Source organism: Manis javanica, chromosome 18, assembly GCF_040802235.1.
Source record: "Manis javanica isolate MJ-LG chromosome 18, MJ_LKY, whole genome shotgun sequence".
NCBI classification, from domain to species: domain Eukaryota; kingdom Metazoa; phylum Chordata; class Mammalia; order Pholidota; family Manidae; genus Manis; species Manis javanica.
In genome coordinates, this window is record NC_133173.1 from 23,292,820 (window position 1) to 23,317,517 (window position 24,698).

Here is a 24,698-nt window from a genome sequence, read left to right on the forward strand (position 1 = left end):
GAATAAAGATTCAGGGGAGCAAACAGGTTATTAGCTGGAAAAGAAAAAAGAAGTTTCAAGAGTTTGCAATCCAGATCCCACCTGTTAAACAATCATGGTGCACAGAACTAATATGCACAGAAAGTCCTGAAAGAAACTGCACCACACTTTTCAAAGTTCATCTCCATGATGGCATACAGACCCTGCACTGTCCTCGCTGCACATTCATGTTGTATATTTATTTGCTTTGGGGATTCGTTTTATGATTCTGTGTTGTTTTTCAAATGAGAAAAAAAAGGAAATTTCTATTAAAAAAAGGGAATTCCCCAATTTGAATTCAAATTAACTTGAACTCAAAATTCAAATAGTGACTTAGATATGATACCCAAAGCACAAGCAACAAAAAGTAGATAAATTTAATGTCACCAAAAAAACGCTAGTGAGAAAGTAAAAAGACAATGCACAGAATGGGAAAAAATAATGCAAATCATGGTTCATAAGGAACTGGTATTTAGAATATAGAAAGAAAAAATAATAAAAAAGACACCCCAATTAGAAAATGGCCTAAATAGACATTTCTCCCAAGAAGGAATACAAATTGTCAATAAGCACATAAAAATATGCTCAGCATCATTGCTGACAGGAAAATGCAAATCAAAACCTTAATGAGATATACTCACATGTAGCAGAATGACTAAAACCAAAGACAGACAATAAAAAGTGTTGCAAGGATTCAGAGCAAGTGCAACCTTTGTACACTGTCAGAAGGAACATAAAATAAGGCTGCCGTTTTGGAAAACCGTCTGATAGTTTCTCAAAATATCAGACATAGTTACCAGATAGCCCAGCAATTCCACTCCTAGGTGTTATCATCAAAAGGAATGAAAACATGTATCCATACAAACCTGTACACAAAGAATACAGCAGCAGTATTCACTATAGTGAGAAGTAGAAACAAACCAAATGTTCATCAGCTAATAAATGGATAAACAAAATGTGATACATCCATATAATATTATTCGGCTATGAAAAGAATGAAATACTGAAATATGTGTGAACCTGGAAAACATTATGTTTATTAAGTGAATGTAGTCAATCATAAACAGCCACATATTGTCTCATTCCATTTATATGAAGTGTTCAGAACAGGAAAACCTACAGATGGAAACCAGGCTGGCTGCTGTCTAAGGCTGGATGGAAAGGAAAACGGGGGCAACTGCTCGTGGCTATGCAGTTTCTTTCTGACAATAAAAATGTACTAAATTTTATTTTGATTGCATGACTGTGTGAATATTTTTTTTTTAAATGCTGAGTTTTACATTCAAATGAGTGATGTGTAGATTATGTGGGGAAAAAAGTTGTTATCTATTAAAAAAAAATAGAAGGATGGGAGAAATAAAACTGTCATTTCCAGATGATATGGTATGTAAATACAAAACCAAAAGAATCTATACATAATTTATTACAAATAAAAGTTGGTAGAATCTAGGAAAACTATAAAAAATACTTATGTTTTAAGTACCAGTGACAAACATTTAGAACAATTTAAAAATATATCATCTATTATCAAATACCTAGAAACACAGCTAACAGAAGATGTGCAACAGTTTGAGATTATAAAAAAGAAATGACAGAACCTCAATAAATGGGAGGATATGCCATATTCATAAAAGGCTTAATATTTGTCAATTCTCCCTAAAATGACCTACAAGTTTATTCATATGCCCATAAAAAATTCCAAAAGATTTCACTGTGAAATATAAAAATTTGATTCTAAAATGTCTATGAAAACACAAGAGGGCAGGGATTGCCAAGAACTCCTAAGACAAAAAGAATCACTTTATCAGACACAGCAGTTATTATAACAGAGACTACCAGGACAGGACAGACAACTGACCAACTTTCAGAACAGTGAGCAGAAACTCACCTGCACACTTGCTGTCACCTGATTCACATCAAAGCTGACAAGGTAGACAGTGGTGGGAGGGAAGGAAGATGTGAAAAACTAGATTGGGGTGAATTTCCCATCTAATTGTGAAAGACAGAATAATAAAAACACCCTGAAGGCAGCAGAGGAGAGAACAGAGGAGAGAATATTCTCATGACCTTAGGGCATGCAGATTCCTTAAACAAGCAGGGGAAGTACAACTACAAAAGGACAGAGACTCGATGGCACTGAAATCAAGAACTTCTGTTCATCCAATGGCATATTAAAGTAGTGCAGGAATGAGGGAGTCCAGCCACGTGTGTGAGAGCAAGGAGGGGGGACTCAGTGGCTAGGGGTGCTGGGGCTCCTTTCTGGAAACCCCATGTCCCCACAGCAAGAAGCTGTGCCCACTCCCAGACACCGTGAGTGGCACCTGCTCTGCCCGGGGGGCTGTCAGCACAGATACCAGGACCCTGTGCTACCTTTCACTGTTTTGACAACTGTGCTGGGTACGAAGGGCCACCCTACAAAGAGCAATGACATGAAATAGGTAGCTTTGTTCATGATCTGAGCCTTTGCTATGAATGGGAAGAGGGTTTGTGAGCAGAGTCAAGAGGAAGAGGAAGCAGACAGCTCACCTCCACCAGGGCAAACTTCTCCTCACTGGTGTAGTTGTAGCGGGTGGCACGCTCGTACTCCTCAGCGTTGTCAGGGCAGTCCTTGTTGGAGTACTTGTCTGTAGGGTGCACAAGTTTCCACGAATACTGTGGTGGTCAGAAAAGGGAGACATCCACACTAAATGCAAAATGCTTAACTTTTGGTCTGATTCCCACAACCATCACCAAAACTACCAAAGGCCAGCCTGATAGTATCTGCCACACATGAAAGTCACACACACACTTCACTCGCATGTGCGCACACACTACACACACACGTTGATGCATGTGCATGACAAATTACACATGCACATGCACACACAAGCCTATGCACCCAAATACACACACATGCAAGCCCACAAACCTCATGTACACAAGCCCCCCTCCCCCACCCAGCCCAGAGTCTATCTCCATTAAGATGCAGAACATTCCTGCCATGTGATTTCAGGTTTAAAAAATCAAGCAAAATGGCCTGGATATTTTGTGTTGAATATTTATGATTCCAGGCATTTCATCACTGTTTTTAATAAGAGTAAGTCTTTTAAATTATCATGTACTAATCCAATTCAATGACTTTTATCTGATCAAAATAAACAACAAAAAGGAAAATCTTCTATGTGTTTAGGTATCCAAATCTCTATATGGTATCAGACACTATTTTACTAATGCTTAATGAAAGAAACTGATAACTGGAAGATAAATGTTTTAAAAACAGAAAATATTCTTTAAAATGAGAATTAAAATCATGGTATGAATTTAATTCTATCAATGTTTTAAAAGATGGGACCCTTTATTTATAAAACACATAAATGAAAAGTACTCTGAGTAATCTAGAAACATTTAAATTGACATACACTGGTATTTTTAGGGCCAAAGATAAAAACCCAAATTTTTTCTTGTCTCAAAGACCAAAGTTAACACAGAAAAATTATCAGTTAGTCAATTTCTTGTTGAGTTTGAGAAGAGAAGCCCTTCTAACCACCCCAGGGCGGATGCTCTTGCTGCTTTCTGCACTCCCAAATGCATGCGCAGTGGCAGAGTGCCTACCACTTCCATCACGTGAGCGCTCCACTGAGACAGCAGCTGCAGGCCCTGCAGTGCCAGGTCGAACAGCTTCCGATACTCGGCATCCGTCTTCTGAGCCTCCTGGCGGCCTGACCCTGTGACGACCTAGAGCACAACAGGAGCGTCAAGAAGTCACCCTATGTCAGATGATCAGCTATGGAAATACATTTTTCTGATAATATTCCTTTCTCTTAAAAAAAAAAAAGCAGTTCCTGTGTGGTGATCTCCAATAAGTTCTTCACAATGGTATAAAGGGCATATCAAAGTGTGGGCAAAGGGTTTGTTTGTGTTTATACAGAGGATCAAAGCCTAATTTGGCTACCCAGAAAACAAATTAAGATACGATATGAAGAACTTCCAACATCAACATTCTCTGGAAGAGTCATTCCAGAAGATGATCATCAAAAAACTTCAACAAAGATCCTGGCGCTGTTGCAGTTGTAGCTGCATTCATCCCACCGGTTCCTGGACTTGCCATTGGAATGAAGAAGGAGATATCTAAGCTGGCCTGTGCATACAGTAAAACAACAAATTTGACTGGATCTATACTGTCGGAACTCAACCAAGAATTAGGAGAAGTGCAAGTTGCAGCGCTCTAAAATCTTGTGACTACAGACTATCTACTGTTAAAAGAACATATGTGATGTGAACAGTTCCCAGGAATGTGTTGTTTTACTTTGTCTGATTTTTCTCAAACTATTCAAATTCAGTTAGACAATATTCATCATATCATTGATAAGTTTTCACAAATGCCTAGGGTGCCTAACTGGTTTTCTTGGTTTCACTGGATATGGGTGGTAATTGTAGGTCTGCTTTGGTTATGTAGCTGTATTCCTATTATGTTAATGTGTGTATGCAATTTAATTAGTAGTTTAAAACCTACACATGCTTATGTTACTCTACAAGAAGATATGTCAAAGAAATAATCAATCTTCCCATGTTTTCTTCTGTCTGGCACTTGTATAGCTTTTCTTCTTCCTTCCTAATTACAACCCTTTAGTGGAATTCACGCCTCATATCAAAAATTACCGACTATCATAATTCTGCCAAGTGGTAAAGATACCTCAAGACAAATGCTGGGCATAGAAGCCACAGGGCATAACAAAGAAGTAAAAAGCTAACCTTTTCAAACAATATTGCTTCTCTCTCACTTACCAACTTTACATTTCCCTGTATGGCCCCGGAAGATGACTGGTTAGCCAGAGATGGGTAAGATTCCTCAAGGGAGGAACAACCTAAGACAGGCACAGTCGCAGGGGGGCCATCAGGTGAGAAATTGAGGATCAACAGAGGTGAGGCTTAGAACCTCACCCCCCCTGTTTTGAGAGAAATCTTCTGCATCCGTGGATGTTTTGTTGCCTTTGTCTAGCTTGGATTAATATTTAGTCTATAGGCACACACCTGATCATCTACATTTGCCCTCTTACAGCACTAAACTATGTTTTCTACCTTTATCTTGCATCTACCTACCACTTCAGCGTTTTATTAAAAAAAAAAAAATAATAATAATAATAATAATAAGGGAGAAATGTGGGATTCACATATAAATCAAGTATAAAAATCAAACGAATATTCATATTTGACCTGATTGTTTATAGTTCATAATGCGCGATCAAAACCAAAAGTTTCTGTGATGACTGCCCTTGCACTGTTCACCATGTAAGAACTTATTCACTATGTAAGAATTTGTTCACCATGTAAGAACTTGTTTGTTATGCTTCAGAAGACTGGAGACTGTTGAGAATTAGGCTTGGGGTTGATTAATGATTGTGCATTGAATCCCCTATACAGAATTTTATTGTTGTTAACAACCATTTGATCAACAAATATGAGAGATGCCCTCTCAAAAAAAAAAAAAAAGAAGTCACTCTATATGTAGGAAAACTACCTAATGCTTGCCCCACAACCCATCAAACCCACTAGGAATCTGCACCAAAATCCACTTGATAAAATATGAAATGATGCATAGCATCAAACGATGTGCACCTTCCCACAGCCAGCTGGCGACCTCAAAGCCGTGAAGGATAGACACTGCACAGCTCTCAGGGCCCAGCGCAGGTTGCTGCAGACTGTGTGCTGGAGGACCTCCCGGACATGGTGTTAAGAGAAACGTGTGCACAGCATGCTTCCACATGGCTAATAAAGGAAAATGTGCACATCATGTGTATTTGCTTATATCAGACAATGCATAGTTTAGATTTAAAAATGGTCAGCTACAAGGCAGGAAGGCATAGGATGGAGGGGAAGGCAGGCTTCTCTGACTATTCCTCCTTTGTACATCTGACTTTGGAACAATGCAATATTTTATATAATTATGACATAAAATTTAATAAAGGGGCAAAAACAATCCCTAAAAAAAAAGCAAGATGAAACAATGAACTGAACTGTGTATTGAATTGGCTTCAAGACCACACAGAGAAACACAAATCGTAAGTACCTGACAATAAGCTTTATTGATTGTAAGCCTGACATTCAAGCTTCTGATTGCTAAGGGCTCCATTTCAAGCACAAATCTCATTAAATGCATTGCCAGCTACACAAGTATGTAAGGAGCCAGGCCGCCTGCCCCAATGATGATGTTTCCCTTTTACGAAGCCCTGGGTGACCTAAATAACTGACTGCTTGAAAGACCCCAATTCTCCCTTCCTATATGCTAATTCCTGCTTACTGGCAAATGTTCTAAATTTGCTAATAAAGAATGGACCCACAACCCTAACCCCAACCCCAACAAGGGCAGAGACCCAGGTCTGCTCTCCCCACTCTCCATCTACTTAGATCTCACTTGGTGGCGCCAAGCGAGCCAAGTACCCTTCAGGACCTGTGAGCAAAGAACCCTGCTTTTTCAGCACATGGTGGTTGCTGCTGAGGGGCATCCTGTGATCGTAAGAACCACAAGGGCGGGTACAACCAGAACGTCAGCTCTACTGGGGAAGACGTCTGTGAGGCCACCACAGGCAGTGTGGTCACAGTCAGTCACTCAGGCATCCCTAACAACAGGAGGAGATGGATACAAAACAAACCACTGTGGGCGACTTTGAAAACCAATGATCCGACGTGTAAGAGGCAGAGACCTAAGGGGACAATCGGCTGCAAGGCGGGCCTTCAACGGGTTCAGTGGTTATGCTGCTGTTATATACTATGATAATGTTATACATTACAATATAAACTATACCATTTCTAGTAATCTAATGATTAGTACTGCCAGTATTGCTACTTTAGGACTTCTGAGTATATACTGGGACATTAAGTCAAAATATCCTGGAGTAATTAAGAACCAGGATTTTCAGTATCGGAGAAAAGAGAAAAAGAAAGAATCCAAAGTAGACTGACTTCAAAAAAGTATTGAAAAAACCTGATTTGTTACCTTCTATGATGCTAGAGGATCAGTTATTGGAAAAACATACATAAAGCAAAGGAATCCAGCCCTGACCTGGCTCAGTGTAGAGAAAACACAGGGTACAGAGGTCATGGCAAATGATAGCATGGGGTATAAGACGGAGGGATCAAGAAGACACATCAACCACCTGCAGTGCATAGCAATTATTCAGATCCTGAGACAAATAAACTTTGACAAATAAATCATTTATGAGTCAATAGGGAAAATTTGAACAATGACCAGCTATTCAATATTAAGAAATACTTGATTTGTTTAGGTATAATAATGGTATTGTGATCATGTTTAAAAAGAGCCCTTATCTGTTAAGACAAGACACAAAGAAAACTTAAGGAGGGGATCACTGGAACCCCTGATGCACAGTCTGTCAGAAGCACGAGAGACAACCGGGACTGCGGCTGACACCTGGGGTGCAGGGGGTGCAGAGCGGGGAGGCGGGGCTCTTACCTGTGGGGCCTGAGCCATCTCCAGGACAGTGTCAGCACTGGACTGAACACAGTCGATCACTTGACGGTGGAGAAAACCCCACACATAAGAACGGATGGCAGAACCGACCTGCTCAGGACAAATCCTTTCCCTCTTGTCAAAGGAAACTGAGCAAACAACTTGAAAATGAAATTAATAAAATAACTCAATTTACAACAGCATCAAAAAGAATAAAATACCAAGGGATAAATGCAAGAAAACAAATAAAAACTTTGTACTTTGAAAAAGACATAATATTGTTGAAAGAAATTAAAGGTCTCTTGGATTGAAGACTCAATACTGTTAAGATGGCAATACTCCCCAAACTGGTATACAGATTCAATGCAATCCTGATTAAAATTCCAGCTACCTTTTTTTGCAGAAATTGACATGGAATTCATATGGAAATGCAAAGGATCAACAAACAATTTTGGAAAAGAAGAACAAAGCTGGAGGTCTCTACTTTCCAATTTCAACTTTACCACAAAGCTACAGCATCAAGACAGTGTAGTTATAGTATACAGCTAAACATACAGTCAGTGGAACAGAAAAGAGAGTACAACTCAAACCTTCATGATTAAAGTTAACTGCTGTTCAATAAGGGTGCCCCTTCAGTGGGGAAAGAATAGTCTTTTTAACAAACTGCTAGGAAAACTGGATACCCATATATCCAGAATAAAGGTGGGCTTTTATCTAATACCATATATAAAAATTAACTCAGAAGATATCACAGACCTAAATACAAGAGCTAAAACTATGAAACACAAAAGGTAAATCTTTATGACCTCGGGTCACGCAATGGTTTCTTCAATACAACACCAGAAACACGAGCAATGAAAGAAAAAACAGAGCAAACTAAACCACAGGAAAAATTAAAAATTGACCTTCAAATGACACCACCAAGGGAGCCAAAATGAGAACTACATATAAGAGAAAATACTTTAAAATCATACATCAGATAAGGATCCATTATCAAGGATATATAAATAACTCATTAGCTCCACAGTAAAGTGTGAATACCAACTACAAAATGGACAAAGGACTTGAACAGACATTTCTCCAAAGATCTCCAAATGGCCAATAAGCACACAAAAAGATGTTCAATTTCTCATTGGAAAAATGCAAATTTCAACCACAACCACACAACTGTTCGCACTCACTAGGATGGTCAAAAAACAGAACCAAAGAAACAGACAGTCAAAAGTATGGCCAAGGATGTAGAGAAATCAGAACCTCTTACACTGCTGAATATAAAATACAGCCACTTTGAGAACAGTCAGGTAGTTCCTCAAAATGTTAAATATGGATACCATATGACTCAACAATTCTACTCCTAGGTATCTAACGAGAGAAATGAAAACTTATGCCACACAAAATTTTACATGGATGCTCCTAGCAGCATTATCCATAACCCACATGTCCATCAATCAACAGACGAGTGAATGTGGTGTAGCCATACAATGCAACATTACTCAGTCATAAAAATGATTAAGTATTGCAAAAACTGTGAAATTATTATAAAATTGACACATGCTACAACATGGATGGACTTTAAAAGCACTATCTTAAGTGAAAAGAGCCAGACACAACAGACTACTTATTATATGACTCTTATTTATATGAAACGTCCAGGATAGGCACCTCCATAGACAGAAAAGAGATTGCCAGGAGCTGGGGGGAGAAGAATGCAAAGTGACTGCTAATGGGTATGGAGTTGCTTTAGTGGATAATGAAAATGTTCAAAAATGAACTGTGATAATGGATCAACAACCAAATTAAAATAGAGATCAAGCAACATATGGAAACAAATGGCAACAACAACACAAAGCCCCAACTTCGTGGAACACAGTGAAAGCAATCTAAAGAGCAAAGTATATAGTAATCCAGGCATATTTAAAGAAGGAAGAACAATCCCAAATGAATAGTCTAAAGCCACAATTATCAAAATTGGAAAAAGAAGAACAAATGAGGCCAAAGTCAGCAGAAGGAGGGACATAATAAAAATCAGAAAAGAAATAAATAAAATTGAGAAGAATAAAACAATAGAAAAAATAAATGAAACCAAGAGCTGGTTCTCTGAGAAAATAAACAAAACAGGTAAGCCTCTAGCCAGACTTATTAAGAGAAAAAGAGAATCAACATACATCAACAGAATCAGAAACGAGAAAGGAAAAATCACAACGGACCCCACAGAAATACAAAGAAATATTAGAGAATACTATAAAAACCTATATGCTAACAAGTTGGAAAACCTAGAAGAAATGGACAACTTCCTAGAAAAATACAACCTTCCAAGACTGACCAAGAAAGAAACAGAAAATATAAACAGACCAACTACCAGCAAAGAAATTGAAGAGGTAATCAAAAAACTATGCAAGAACAAACCCCCAGGTCAGCTGGATTTACTGCCAAATTTTATCAGACATACAGAGAAGACATAATACCCATTCTCCTTAAAGTTTTCCAAAAAATAGAAGAGGAGGGAATACTCCCAAACTCATTCTATGAAGCCAACATCACCCTAATACCAAAATCAGGCAAAGACCCCACTAAAAAAGAAAATTACAGACCAATATCCCTGATGAACATACATGCAAAAATACTGAACAAAATATTAGCAAACCGAATTCAAAAATACATCAAAAGGATCATACACCATGACCAAGTGGGATTCATCCCAGGGATGCAAGGATGGTACAACATTCGAAAATCCACCAACATTATCCACCACGTCAACAAAAAGAAGGACAAAAACCACATGATCACCTCCATAGATGCTGAAAAAGCACTGGACAAAATTCAACATCCATTCATGATAAAAACTCTCAACAAAATGAGTATAGAGGGCAAGTACCTCAACATAATTAAAGGCCATATGTGACAAACCCACAGACAACATCATACTGAACAGCGAGAAGCTGAAAGCTTTTCCTCTGAGACTGGGAACTAGACAGGGATGCCCACTCTCCCCACTGTTATTCAACATAGTACTGGAGGTCCTAGCCACGGCAATCAGACAAAACAAAGAAATACAAGGAATCCAGATTGGTAAAGAAGAAGTTAAACTGTCATTATTTGCAGATGACATGATATTGTACATAAAAATCCCTGAAGACTCCACTCCAAAACTACTAGAACTAATATAGAAATTCAGCAAAGTTGCAGGATACAAAATTAATACACAGAAATCTGTGGCTATTCTATACACTAATAATGAACTAATAGAAAGAGAAATCAGGAAGACAATTCCATTCACAATGGCATCAAAAAGAATAAAATACCCAGGAATAAACCTACCCAAGGTAGTGAAAGACCAATACCCTGAAAACTACAGGACACTCTTAGGAGAAATTAAAGAGGTCACTAACAAATGAAAACTCATCCCATGCTCTTGGCTAGGAAGAATTAATATTGTCAAAATGGCCATCCTGCCTAAAGCAATATACAGATTTGATGCAATCCCTATCAAATTACCAGCAACATTCTTCAACGAACTGGAACAAATAGTTCAAAAATTCATATGGAAACACCAAAGACCCCGAATAGCCAAAGCAATCCTGAGAAAGAAGAATAAAGTAGGGGGGGGCTTCACTCCCCAACTTCAAACTCTACTACAAAGCCATAGTAATCAAGACAATTTGGTACTGGCACAAGAACAGAGCCACAGACCAGTGGAACAGAATAGAGACTCCAGACATTAACCCAAACATATATAGTCAATTAATATTTGATAAAGGAGCCATGGACATACAATTGCAAAATGACAGTTTCTTCAACAGATGGTGCTGGCAAAACTGGACAGCTACATGTAGGAGAATGAAACTGGATCATTGTCTAACCCGATACACAGAAGTATATTTGAAATGGATCAAACACCTGAATGTAAGTCATAAAACCATAAAACTCTTAGAAAAAAACATAGGCAAAAATCTCTTGGACATAAACATGAGTGACTTCTTCATGAACATATCTCCCTGAGCAAGGAAAACAAAAGCAAAAATGAACAAGTGTGACTATATCAAGCTGAAAAGCTTCTGTACAGCAAAGGACACGACCAATAGAACAAAAAGGCATCCTACAGTATGGGGGAATATTTTCATAAATGACAGATCCGATAAAGGGTTGACATCCAAAATATATAAAGAGCTCACGCACCTCAATAAACAAAAGGCAAATAATCCAATTAAAAAATGGGCACAGGAGCTGAACAGACAGTTCTTCAAAGAAGAAATTCAGATGCCAACAGACACATGAAAAGACTCTCCACATCGCTTGTCATCAGAGAAATGCAAATTAAAACCACAATGAGATATCACCTCACACCAGTAAGGATCGCCACCATCCAAAAGACAAACAACAATAAATGTTGGCGAGGGTGTGGATAAAGGGGAACCCTCCTATACTGCTGGTGGGAATGTAAATTAGTTCAACCATTGTGGAAAGCAGTATGGAGGTTCCTCAAAATGCTCAAAATAGACTTACCATTTGACCCAGGAATTCCACTTCTAGGAATTTACCCTAAGAATGCAGCAGCCCAGTTTGAAAAAGACAGATGCACCCCTATGTTTATCGCAGCACTATTTACAATAGCCAAGAAATGAAAACAACGTAAGTGTCCATCAGTAGATGAATGGATCAAGAAGATGTGGTACATATACACAATGGAATATTATTCAGCCATAAGAAGAATATAAATCCTACCATTTGCAACAACATGGATGGAGATAGAGGGTATTATGCTCAGTGAAATAAGCCAGGCGGAGAAAGACAAGTACCAAATGATTTCACTCATCTGTGGAGTATAAGAACAAAGAAAAACTGAAGGAACAAAACAGCAGCAGACTCACAGAACCCAAGAATGGAGTAACGGTTACCAAAGGGAAAGGGACTAGGGAGGATGGGTGGGAAGGGAGGGAGACTGGTGGGGAAGAAAGGGGGCCTGACGATTAGCATGTATAATGCTGCGGGTGGGGGGGGGGCATGAGGAGGGCTGTGGAACACAGAGAAGACAAGTAGTGATTCTACAGCATCTTACTATGCTGATGGACAGTGACTGTGAAGGGGTTTGTGGGGGGGACTTGGTGAAGGGGGGAGCCTAGTAAACATAATGTTCTTCATGTAATTGTAGATTAAAGATAACAAAATTAAAATAAAATTGTGATGACTGTGATGATTACACACCTCAGTGAATATAAGACGAACCTTTGAACTGTGCAACTTTAATGGGTAAATTGTATGGTATGTAATAGTATGTAAATGGGTGAATTGTAATTGTATTTATTCTACCTCCATAAACCTGTTTAAAAATAAAGTGTGCATTCAAAAGTAGATCTCTTTGAAGATCTACGTAGCAGGCACTGGGAGGAAAACAAGCAGCATGCTCGCTGTCAAATGTGCTTATTCAGGGGGTATAAATTAGCTCCATGTTTGAGAGCTTCCCACGAACTTGGTTTACAATGATACCATGAAGTCTTGACATCATGAACCCTGCAGGCGATGCTGCTCATTGGAGAAGGGGCAAGACAGCATCTCCTCACTGGGGAGCCTGCCGCCATCACCCCAAGGCATCTCGAGTGTCTTTCAGTCATTTTGGCTACATAATGACCAGTTTTTGGTGGTGGGTGAAAGGACACTCATTGTCCTGCAATGGATGGGACCAACAGAGTTCTCCCCCAAACGTTAATGGTCCTCCTGAGAACTAGGGGTACCCCAGTCTCAAAAGCCAGACCTGTATTTGTGGACCCAAGTCCTCGAGTTTCTTTAGATTCTTGGTAGCAGTGACAACACGGGCCATTGCTTGATCCTACCTCACTGACTTGGCCTTGATGTGAGAAGCAATACTCTGCTGCCCCCTGTATTGAGACCTCCCCTCCTACCCATCCCACACACAGGTAGGGCTGGCTCTGAGCCATGCTGGGCAGGTGGGGAAGTGTGTCCAACCCCAACAAGGATGCATGAAACGCCGCTGCAGAGCTGGAAGGAGCTGAAGGACCTGCAGCCCGGAGTCGGCAGTTCCTCCCACAAGTGCTCCAGGCCGCCCTTGAGCGCTGTGGCACATCCTCCCCAGACCCACATTCCTGCCCACCCTGGCTCTGGGACTTCCACCCTTGAGACATGAAAGGCCACAAGTCAGAATCAGCATTTCTTTTCCTAACGCCCTCCCCTCTCAGCGGAACCAGGGGACTAGAGCAGGAAACACTGCTTAACTCAAGGTCTCTCCTCTGTCCTTTCTTTTGGGGTCCCTAGTATGTTCCTCTGAGAAAAGAGGATGCTTTCATTATAGCTAAACACATACAAACAAGGCTAACTGCAATGCCTTGTCCATTAAGATGGGGGCTTTTTAAGTATTTGGCACTAAACTGTGCTTCTCACAGCGATTAGCTAGTATCTGGGTGTGGAGACCAGGGACACAGCAGAGCCTCTGCCCTCCGGCCGGTGCAGGCAAACACGCAGGGCCGCACCTCACTGTTGCTGTAGCGCGCCAGCTCGGAGATGAAGCGCATGTGGTCCTCCCGGATTTGTATCATCTGCTCACAGATGTTGTACTGCGGGCTGCTGCTAGACGATGTGCACATCCACCTGGTGGGGAAGAGAAAACACTGTGTCATCTGAAGGGGTGCTGGCACAAGGTTCACACGTCACAGCAGGCAGGCAGCACAGCCTGCTGACAGTCATCCACACGCAGGCAAGAAGACAGGAGGGAACATGGAATTCTCAGCAGGGAAACAGCCAGCCTCCTTCTCCATGTCAGGGTCTCTGTCCTTTCTCCTGCCTGTGTTTCGGAAAAGGAATCATCATTGCTCCTTAATCAACAAACAACTTTCCAAAAGCTGAGAGGTACCAGTATTTAGGATATCACATCACCCTGAGGCCCCTACCATTATGGCACACTTGGCAGAAACTAGTGTTTTGCTATTACCCATGTGAAAAGACAAGCTGCAGTAGAAAACTCAGTCAGAGTCAGAAACAAAAGTCACCTTTCTGGGAGAACTGAAAACTGACATCACTTGGAAGTTAGTTCTGCTGCCCCAATGACTTATGTGCACAGCACACCATTCGTAGCAGAGAGTAAAGAAGTTTACAAAGAATTAAAGCTGCTGGAGCTCTTTGAGCAGAAAGCACAGCCTTGGGCTCATGGCTGGTCAAGCAGACAGCTCACACTCAGCACCAACACTTGTGTTTCTAACAATCTGGTCCCCTTCACTGGAAGGGAAGGGCTGAAAGTTAACACTTTTTGAGGTGATGGGCATGCTGTCTCAACTTTCTAACTTTCTGATCCCACCACAGTGTCACACTGGCATCATCCAAGGCAGCTCACTCAGTCTGCAATGAGCACGTGGGGCCAATCCCCGGATAGGGCGCACCTCAACACAAGTCTTCCCCGAAGCCCCAAACAGCATGTTCATGTTGGGTGAGGTGCCAGAGCCCAGCCCCTGGCTGCTGACATTCACACACTTGGCAACCACTCGTTCTGGGCCCACATGTTGGTGAGGGGCTGCCAGGCTCGGCTCCCAAAGCTGACTGCTATATACTCAGGCATCTTGCAAGGTGACTGTTAAACATGCCCTTACCACCAATTAAGTGCTATTAACTTACAAACAAATCACTAAAAACAAAATAAGTACACATCATTTCCTGACTCTCTTACTGATTTTACCATTACCTATAATCTAGAGCTCACTTGTGTGCTTTTAGGGCAGAAACATGTGCCTAATGGCACACTACTAGAGTTGTTAGCTTGCACTCAGTCATGTCAGGAGTATTTATACCAAGGAAATCAGCACATAGTCCAAATCAGAGCTTGCATTGGTGCTGGGGTGGAGAGAGGTTTCAATTCAATGAATGTAACTTTGAAGAAGGTGAGAAGTCATCTGTGGATCACATATCAAGATTTAATGGCAGACATTAGGAATAAGCTAACAGAGAGGTCAGCAAACTACAGCACAGGTGAAACACAGCCAATCTCTGTATGGCCCTAGAGCCATACAAAATGGTATTTACATTTTTAAAAAGTTGTTTAAAACAGTAACAAAAAATAACCAAGATGAATATATGACAGAGAACACATGTGCCATGCAAAATCGAAAGTTCTTCAATTTGGCCTTTACAGAAAAAGACTGCCAACCTCTGAGTTAACAGATGGAGATGTAACTGTGTTTTTCAAAGCCATGGTGGAATTGTGGCCATTGGTTGGCTATAGGTACAGGCACCTGGCAAACAGAAGCATCCTGTGAGACTCAAGGGCTTTGTGGAATCTACAATAAGAGCACTGCATATTTGGTATTTACTATCATTTGTAATTGTGAGCTACAAAGCCTTCATAATGGGGGCTGGCCAACTCTCTCTGTACAGAGTCATAAAGAAAATACTTTAGAATTTGTGGGCTACACAGCCATTGTCTTCTTTTCCTACAAATAACCTTTTAAAAACATAAAGACTATTCACAGCAGCAGAGACCTTACAAAAACAGGCTGGGCTGGATATGGTTCTCGTGTGGTGGGTTTGTAACCTCTGTTATATAAATGCAAACGCCCCCTGCCCAGTAGGGCTGGTTGTTAGGCATCTACCAGCATACCACTTGTGTATACTTAAACATTCTTGACCGTACCTTCCTATGAGCCCTCTGGGGTGATGAGGAGTTCTCTATCTGCCATCAGATAAGGCAGCACCAACTATGAACATCTGAAATGTGGATGTTCTACTAAGGAAATACATAGTATTTTTAATGAATTTAAATGCACACAGCCATATGTGACAAGGGCTACTGTATAGGGCATTCGGTTCCAGATGGTTAAAAATGTCAAAGGTGTGATTTCTAGAGATATAAGTGCAGTACCATAAAGCCACAATGAAAATGCTCAGAATGCTCTAGCTGGATCGCTCTCCCTCCTCCTACCGAGATTTATTTTCCTCATAGTGAGCGCTGGTCTTGATATATCTTGCCAGTTCTATTTGCATGTCCCCGAACAGTGGAACCACCTGGAGCTGCTGTATTCAAAGAACAACAAAAAAATAAGGTCATTATGTATGTTTAGTCACCAAATGCAATAGCAAGAAGAATGAGTATGCTAATAATTACTGTGGTTGCATGCTACCTCTGCAAATCATTTACTACAAAAAAAATTGCAATTAACTCCTACATTCACTTTAAGAACAAAATATACTTTAAGAAACAACATTCATAAGGCCAATTTGAATATTACATTAACGTATCTTGTTGCTAGATCCATGGTTATAAAAAAAATCAACTACATTTCTATGTGCTAGCAATGAACAGAAAAGGAAAATATAAAGAGAAAAAATTTGTAATAGCATAAAAAAAAAGTATGAATAAATTTAAAGACCTCAACACAAAACTATGACCAAAAGTTCTAGAGAAAACTTTAAAGTTCTAATTGAAAGAAATATATCAGGCTCATGTATTAGAAGACCTGGATTTTAAAAATGTCCGTTCTCCCTAAATTAATCTATAAATCAATGGAATCCCAAACAATGTTCCAAGAAGAAAAATGGTTCATGGGCAGCACACAAGTGGGGAAATCAGCAAGCTAATTCTAAAAATTACTTTGAAAGGTGAAGGGACAGTACCCAAGACAATCTAGAAGAATACAGCTTAAAGACTCCCTCATAGGCATACCTGTTCCACTGAAAAGCCACAGCAGTGGAGCCCATGGAGCCCTGGGGTATGGAAGGAGACAGTGCAGCAGGACAGAGAACCTATGACAGAGGCACCTGCATACACCTGCTTTATGACCCAGGTAACTGCAGAGCACAGGGGAAAGATGGTCTTGGCAGTATATGGACAGGGCCAACTGGGTGTCCACAATGAGAATGCCAACCCCCCACCACACACAGATGCCAGCACTTGGGGGTTATAGATCTAGACAGAAAGGGAAGTGGTGATGCATCTAAGAGGTATCACAGGAGAGAATCCTGTGAGCCTGCTTATACAAAGATTTCTAAATGTGGACACTGAAGATTGAAATAGTGGACTACATTAAAATTAAGAATATCTATCCACCTAATGACTCCTTTACCAAAGTGAAAAGGAGAGCCACCTGGGGGAGAACCACGTACTCTAGAACACATACAACCAGCAAAGGACATGTACCCAGAGCACACGAAGAGCCACCATTGGAAAAAACCAAGAAACCTGCAGTGCCATTTCCCAAGAGAACGTACAAGAGGCTAACAGCGCGTGACATCACTAGGGGAACATCGGCCAGACCACAGGACACACTAGCCAACAGAATCACAAAGACGTGCACATCCTTCAGGGTGTTCCCCAACAAAATGGAACACTGTCAAGCGTTGGTGAGGATGCGAGGTAACAGGAATGCTCACTCACTGCTGGTGGGAATGCAAATCAGCACAGCCATGTTGGAAAACTGTTAGGCTGTATACGACACTAAAAATGTGTGATGTTCATGAACCCCAATCCGCCCCAGGTATATGTTGAACACGTGCACTAAATCAGAGCAACACTGCTCATACAGCCAAAACTTCGAAACTTCACGTCCATCACCACAGAATGGATAAATGGATTACTGTGGTATAATCAAATGGAGTGCTACATCACAATGAAAATCGAAAGACTATAGCTGCAGGCTCCCACACAGATGATCTAATAAGTAAGTGGGAAAAGCCAGACACAGAAGAGAACACATGTACTCCCTGTGTACAAGGTTCAAATCCAGGCAGAACCAGCACAGAGCAGGCGAGAAAGGGGCTGCCTTTGTAACGAACACCGCACCCCCAACAATTTCCCAATGTGAGTCACAGTCATGTGTTTACCTCCCACGATTCAAACTGTATACACTCAATAAAATGGTTTGTCAAAAAAAAATGTAACTCACCTTGAAGTATTTGTCGATTTTGGATAAGTTTATTCGTTTCTTGGCATCTAGTTTATAGATGTTGCTGACACTCCCATCCATCAAGTACAAACCAAACCCCATGACCTGAAAAATCACAAAATGGCACAAGAAATTCAGATCTGCAAATTTAATTACCCAAAAGCACTGACAGTGGTACCTACCATTCATACTTCTGAAATGACTCTCTTCTCTCAACAAATGGCCATCCCTCACATGAAGCTGTTCTTTCATGTGTGCTGTTTCTGTGCTTTTTTACTCTCCTCCCCAGGCATGCACCCTACCTCCACCTCCCATCAAGCACAGTGCAATACTAAATATGGATTTCTACAAGCAATTACACCAGACAGCATTGAGCACTCCACAGGACCCAGTCTGTAGCCCAAACCCCTCCACGGTGCTCTCCTGTAGGGAGCAGAACTCTCACAGGAGGGGTATGGGCAGAATACACAGCACCCCCACACCCCGAGGCTGTCCTCGCAAAGGTGGAAAGCAGAGGAATGGAATGGCAGAACCACCTTCTCTTCTTGCCAGTGAGAATCATCCTGGAAAACCTCCCGAGTTTGAAATAGCATAATAATGAAGAATGTGGTGAACAGCCATCTTTCTTGACCAGCAGCGTGACACAGTATACTTAATTCCTAGGACTCACACCATTAGCAAGCAGAACCTAGTATAAAGAAGCTTAATGCTGAGAGAAGCCCTGGATCCATGACCTCCTCACCCACGATCAACTTCTCCAGGCACTGAGGTCAAGCCCAAGACACACTCTTGGGAATGTGTCCAGAGCCTACAGTGCGGGCTGTGTGCTGGATGGGGAACGCTGTCCACACATATGCAGACACACTCGATCAGCACTGGAAGGAGAGATGGCCGGCCAAGGGAGAGCAGGCGAAGCGCGGCCTGCCAACGAGCTGACGAGAGCAGGACTTTGGGTCGGGGTCGGGGCCCCTCCCTCTCCCACCACGGTGCTACAGGTGGGCGCCCCACACACGTACTTTGAGGAGCATGTGTTTCTCGCTGGGCGTCAGGTACATCCTATTCTCGTAGTAATCCACACACAGATTCACAATGTCAGCAAGAAGCTCTTCGTAGCCAGAAATCACTTCCAGCTGCTGCTGCAGAGACTGAAACACAGAGTGGGAGACGCATGCCACTAAGCACGGGTGCCCCTGGCCTGCAACCGGCAGCTGGAACAGTGAGGTGTGAGGCTTACCTGTGTGATCTTGTTGTGGTTGGCCAGAAACATGGACAGATTCTGTGACTCCTGAATGGACTGTGGGTCTGCCATTTTCCGTAAAAACTGGGCAGCCCTTTGAAAGCACAAAAATAGTTAAACAACCAACATGCTTGATGACTTTCTTTTAAAAAAGCCTGGAAATCATGATTACTTTACTACAGTTAGCTATAGAAATGTGGGTCCTAGACACGGGTCAGCAGTCAAGCCTCCCTGAGCCTCTCCGGCCTGGCCTCCAACTCGGTGTCTTGCCACCCTGCACAGCTGCCAGGGGCCACCGCCCCCTCTGCAAACCCCAGAGCACAGTGATGAAGACTGCCACCACTGCTCAGGCCCCTTCTGAGGGCTCTACAGGCCACCACACCTCCCACAGAGCAGGAACCAGCACAGGTGTGGTGCCAAAGGTGTGAGGTAGAATCCTTATTTTGCCACCAAAATGAAGCTCAATCTTAGTCAAACCTCCTGACCCCTCCTGAGGCTCCCTTATCACACCTGTAACAAACAGGGCTGACAAGGACACAGACAGGGCGCGCGCATACAGAAGGGCCTGTACGCTCAGCTCCAGTAATACTGCAAGGCACACACCAAGTCTTGGAGGCCCTGAAAAGCAGTATGAAGGTGGGTGTGAGGACTCTACACATCTAGGGCTGGCTCCAACAGGACATGCCCGCCTAAGGACATGTCTGTGCAACCGAAACACTTGGGGGTTTTATTGAAGAAAAATTCTCATGGCAAAGACCAATAAACTACTCCAACAGTCATTCTGTCCCCTGCCTCCTTAGGCATAAATCCAGAACTTCCACGCATCAGTGATGTGTTTCATCCCCAAATGGCCAACAGCTAAGCCATGAGACATAAAGGGTTAGATCTGCAAATTTAATTACCCAAAAGCACTTGAAAGTTCACTTATAAGGGAAAGCATGGGCCTTTTTATTCTCCTTCCTCTGTTGACCGGAATGCAGCAATGACAACTGGAGCTCCAGCAACCATCCCGGACCATGAGACAACAGGTTAAGACAGCAGAGGACAGGGTCCTGAACACCACAAGGCCCCCTCATCAGCTGCACACTATCTTCCTCAGGACTTTCAGGTAAGAGAGAAATAATCTGCAATCTTGTTTAAGCCAGTGTTTCTGTAGGTTTTTAGAAATTATATATATGACATAAATACAACCTAAACCTAATAGTAACTAATACAGTAACATTCTTTTTTAAAGTGTTCACTTTATTTATCTGAGTGGTTGAAGAGACTAAGAAAGGGATCAAAAACACTGTTTTCTATTTTCCTCAAGCCTCACCATGACCATATGGATCATCCTGACATTTACACTCAGAAGAGATCGTGCTGGTTAGCTACCAGATGAGTGTGTGTGGGCATGAGTGTGCAAGGGCTGGGAGGACTGGGGGGTCACTCCCTGGTGTGAGTGTGGGCATGAGTGTGCGAGGGCTGGGAGGACTGGGGGTGGGGGCACTCCCTGGGAAGGCAGACCAACGGTGGTTCCAGAGGTCACAGGAAGAGGCTGCTGGAAGGGGCCAAGGTGTCTCAGGCCCACTCTGTGCACAAGCGAGTCTAAGGGGTGGTGGAGAGCCTGGGTGGTTCACAGCAGGGGTACCCGGAGCCCCCTAGGGCCTTCCACAGAGCTACCCCAATTTTAAACTATTTTACAGACAGGGCTTTGGAATAAAGGTGCTGCTAAGAGAAAGAAAAATCTTTTTGCAATGAAAAAAACATGATGCTGGCAACTTCCGTGTTTACTGATGAAATGGAAAGGCTGAGAAAGCGACTCACAATCACATGGTGAGTGATTTGTGCAGCCAGGAGCAGAAGCTGCTCCCCGGGCTGGGCTGACTCTGCCCTCTGCCCCCACAGGCTCCCGTGGTCCACCCAGAGTCACACAGACTTGCAGTCCCACAAACACTGTCATCAAATAGGGATAACCCCAGACTTTCCCACTCAGGAGAGGTTAACTGGCCAACCCCAAAGTTTCTCTAGTTCTGAAGATACAGACTTCAGAGAAGAGCTGATTCTAGGTGGTAAGTGGAATGCCTGTACTTATTTCACACAAGTAAGGCTTAAAATCTGGGTGATCTAGCTCAGCTCTCTCTGCCACCTCATCGTCAAATTGCATTTGGCACCAAGTCATATGTTGATTTTAATTTAAAAACACAGCAACAACAGTTGTATGATTTCAGATACAACGTAAGCACAGCCTATTCAGATGCAAAGTAAAATCTCTTCAGATTTAATTTCAGAGCCAAGATACCTGGTTGAGCAAAAGAAACTAAGTCAGCATGTCACTCCAGCCGACCATACCTCCCGTAACACCAAGCACAGACCTTCTGAAGAAAGTCATTAGCAGCAGCTGCTCTGCTCTGCCCCACCCTCCCTCCTCTTGCCCCCCAACTGCCCCCTCAATTTTCAGGAAGCACACAACCATATCATGTCCACCTTTTCAGTTCACTTCTCTGGAAGTTCTCTATCTTCAAAAAGAAACCAACACCGGGAAAGCTGGTCCCAGGGACCTGGAAGCTCACCATGACCCCGTGACAGCACACAGGCCAGCTCTGCCCACTGCTATGATGGTGTCTGCCTTCAGGGAATGGGTGACAAGCAAGTGCTGATCAGAGGTGGCACCCTCAGGCTACACTTTTCCAAGATGCTCCCAAGCCAACACCTTGCAGTGACCCCAATTCATTGTAGCAGGGACTGGCCTCATGCATTTGTGCGCAGTTGAGGGGGACCAGGACAGCCAGAACCTGGTCTAGCTTCAGGAAACCACAACTTGCACATGCCCATGAGGACACCTGGCACATAACCTACCGGTTACCCTGCCCCTTATACCTGGAAGCACCCACTCAAACAGTCCCAAGACTGGCAAATATCCACTGCCAACCAGCTGCAAAAAGTTCAGCACATATCAGATGCATGCCTACTATGTGCAGGGCACACAGTCTGTGTCTATACCCACGTGCTCCCTGCCTCCCAGCTTCATGACGCCCAGGCACACGGTGAAGCTCACCTCTTGTAGGCTGAGTGGTCGTTCTTCACACTGCACTTCATGTTCTTCAGCTCATCCAGCACAGCAAACATGTTGATGAACTTGCCCAGTGTGATCAGGTAGGCTTCTGACACGAAGTCCTTCCTCCTCTCTGCGTGGCAAAGGCGCCTCACCTCCCCACAGAAGCGCTCAATGGCATTTCTCTGAGCAGAGGCAGGGAAGTTGGGGAAACTGCCTCAGTGACAGGCCCATGCCATGCCTGGCTTCAGGCACAGTACCTGGGTTCACTGTCCCTCTGATAAACACCCAACCCTCAAACTTAATTTCATTCTCAAACATCCATGAGTAGGCAGGTGTTCACAGCTCATGTAGAGACTCAGTTCTGTAACATACTTCACATGCCTTTAATCTGTGACAATCACTGTTAATTTTGTACCTGACCTACTACATTCCTAAAGTACAAGAATTTTGTTGATTATTTCAGCAAAGTTGCTGAGTAAAAATCCAATAGTACATATATAAAACAGATGTTTTAATAAAGAGGCACAAAATCTCAATCTAACATAAATTGGTCATGGGGATGGTAGAACAGTACAGAGAATACAGCCAGTGGCTCTGAAACATCCTATGCTCACAGACAGTAACTGCACTACTGGGGGTCATGATTTAATAATGTGCATAACTGCAAGTTACTGTGTTGTATACTGAAACCAATCAATACCTTATATCAACTATACTTCAATTTAAAAAAAGACAAAAAACCCAGAGTTTTAGCTTTCAGAAGTGACAAGTGGGGGAATGGGGATTTTTCCTTTAACTTACCAGATAAAAGAAAACTTCATCTCCTAATAAATTCTACCTTCTCCCTAGTTTGCTAAAGGAATCTATAATTAAATACCTTCACACATTTCCACAGTATTTAAAACACTAGCAAGTCCCCGACACTATGGCCACCCCACCTAACCAAAGGGCCAGAAGAAGCAAAGGCCCAGCAAGGACCGCACAGTGGACAGTCAGGGAGAGGCCAAGAGGAAGAAAACACCCAAGCCCCAGAGGATCGAAAGTGTGAACCGACAGGAAGACAAACGTACTGGGAACTGAGAGTCTTCATGAAGGAAACACAAAACCCCCTCAGAGAGAGAAGTGAGACCCAAAATGGGTGCCTCCCCTGAGAGGGCCGGCAAGGCTTCAGACCCCAGAGTCTTTGTACCCTTGTCTCAGAAGCTGTCTGGTTGCTCTAATTTACATGCATTGTGTTTAGTGAGAGACGGTGACTGATGAGAGTGGCAGCACCTCACTCCTCTGTATCAAACCCTAGGATTATTGTGTTTTACCTGGAAGTACATAAAATTCATCAGTTTTGTGACCTCAGGCTCAAGGACCTCCACAGTTTTCTCATAAATTTCCACTCTATTAGGCTGCTCGTTACATTTCACCTGGGAATAAACATGGATGACATAAAGAAGCTTCAACACAGCTAGAAGTGGGGGCTGGGGCAGCACTCCCAGCCCAGGGAGGGGAGATCAGGGGAGGAGTAGACCCTGCAGGGTTGGCAGGGAGCTGGTGTAGCTGGTGGGGGCAGGGCCGGAAGGGAGAGGAGGACCGGAGGGACTTGTGGGGTGGGCGGGGCAGCCAGGCTGGGGCCCGAGGGGATGGAGTGGGCCTGGCCGGGGCAGGCTACCTGCGGGATGGCCCGAGAGCAGCTCCTCCAGGTGTACAGCATGACCGCGTACTCCTGGCCTTCCTCCAGCATCTCGTTCTGCAAGGGCATGTGCACAGCATATATCAAGAGCAAGCAGGAGAGCAACTATGAAAAGGAGGCCACATTGCTAACATCTAGAGGCACGAACAATCCTGACTCTCCCTTTCAGGGACAGGTAAGCACCAGGACCTGTGTGCCCGGGGACAGACACTAAGGAGCTGGTGGCGCTGCAGTGCAGCAGGGTGGCCACAGTGACTGCCCAAAGCTCCTCCTGTTACACTTCAGCTCCACTTAACCCTGAACACCTGCTGGCGATGTAGACCTGAAGCCAGGGACACAGGGCAGTGGGTGGCCAGCGTGGCCCAAATGCACAAAGGGTCTCCCTCCCACTCCCTCCTGGC

The 24,698-nt window shown here is 42.9% G+C and overlaps 1 protein-coding gene across 2 annotated transcripts in view; it reads right to left on the reverse strand.

Annotated features, from left to right (window-relative positions):
* The window catches only part of CYFIP1 (cytoplasmic FMR1 interacting protein 1), a 97,937-nt gene that overhangs the window by 45,749 nt on the left and 27,490 nt on the right, over window positions 1-24,698 (reverse strand). For both annotated transcript variants that reach the window (XR_012127078.1, XM_017660242.3), the window contains exons 4-13: window positions 24,277-24,354; window positions 23,930-24,031; window positions 22,617-22,798; window positions 19,577-19,673; window positions 19,359-19,487; window positions 18,343-18,447; window positions 16,383-16,474; window positions 13,948-14,065; window positions 3,610-3,732; window positions 2,545-2,670 (exon numbers count right to left, since the gene is read on the reverse strand). Coding sequence is in view for 1 of the 2 variants with exons in the window: in XM_017660242.3 (XP_017515731.1) it covers window positions 2,545-2,670; window positions 3,610-3,732; window positions 13,948-14,065; window positions 16,383-16,474; window positions 18,343-18,447; window positions 19,359-19,487; window positions 19,577-19,673; window positions 22,617-22,798; window positions 23,930-24,031; window positions 24,277-24,354 (1,152 nt within the window). In the remaining variant the exon portion in view is untranslated. The remainder of the gene's footprint in view (window positions 1-2,544; window positions 2,671-3,609; window positions 3,733-13,947; window positions 14,066-16,382; window positions 16,475-18,342; window positions 18,448-19,358; window positions 19,488-19,576; window positions 19,674-22,616; window positions 22,799-23,929; window positions 24,032-24,276; window positions 24,355-24,698) is intronic.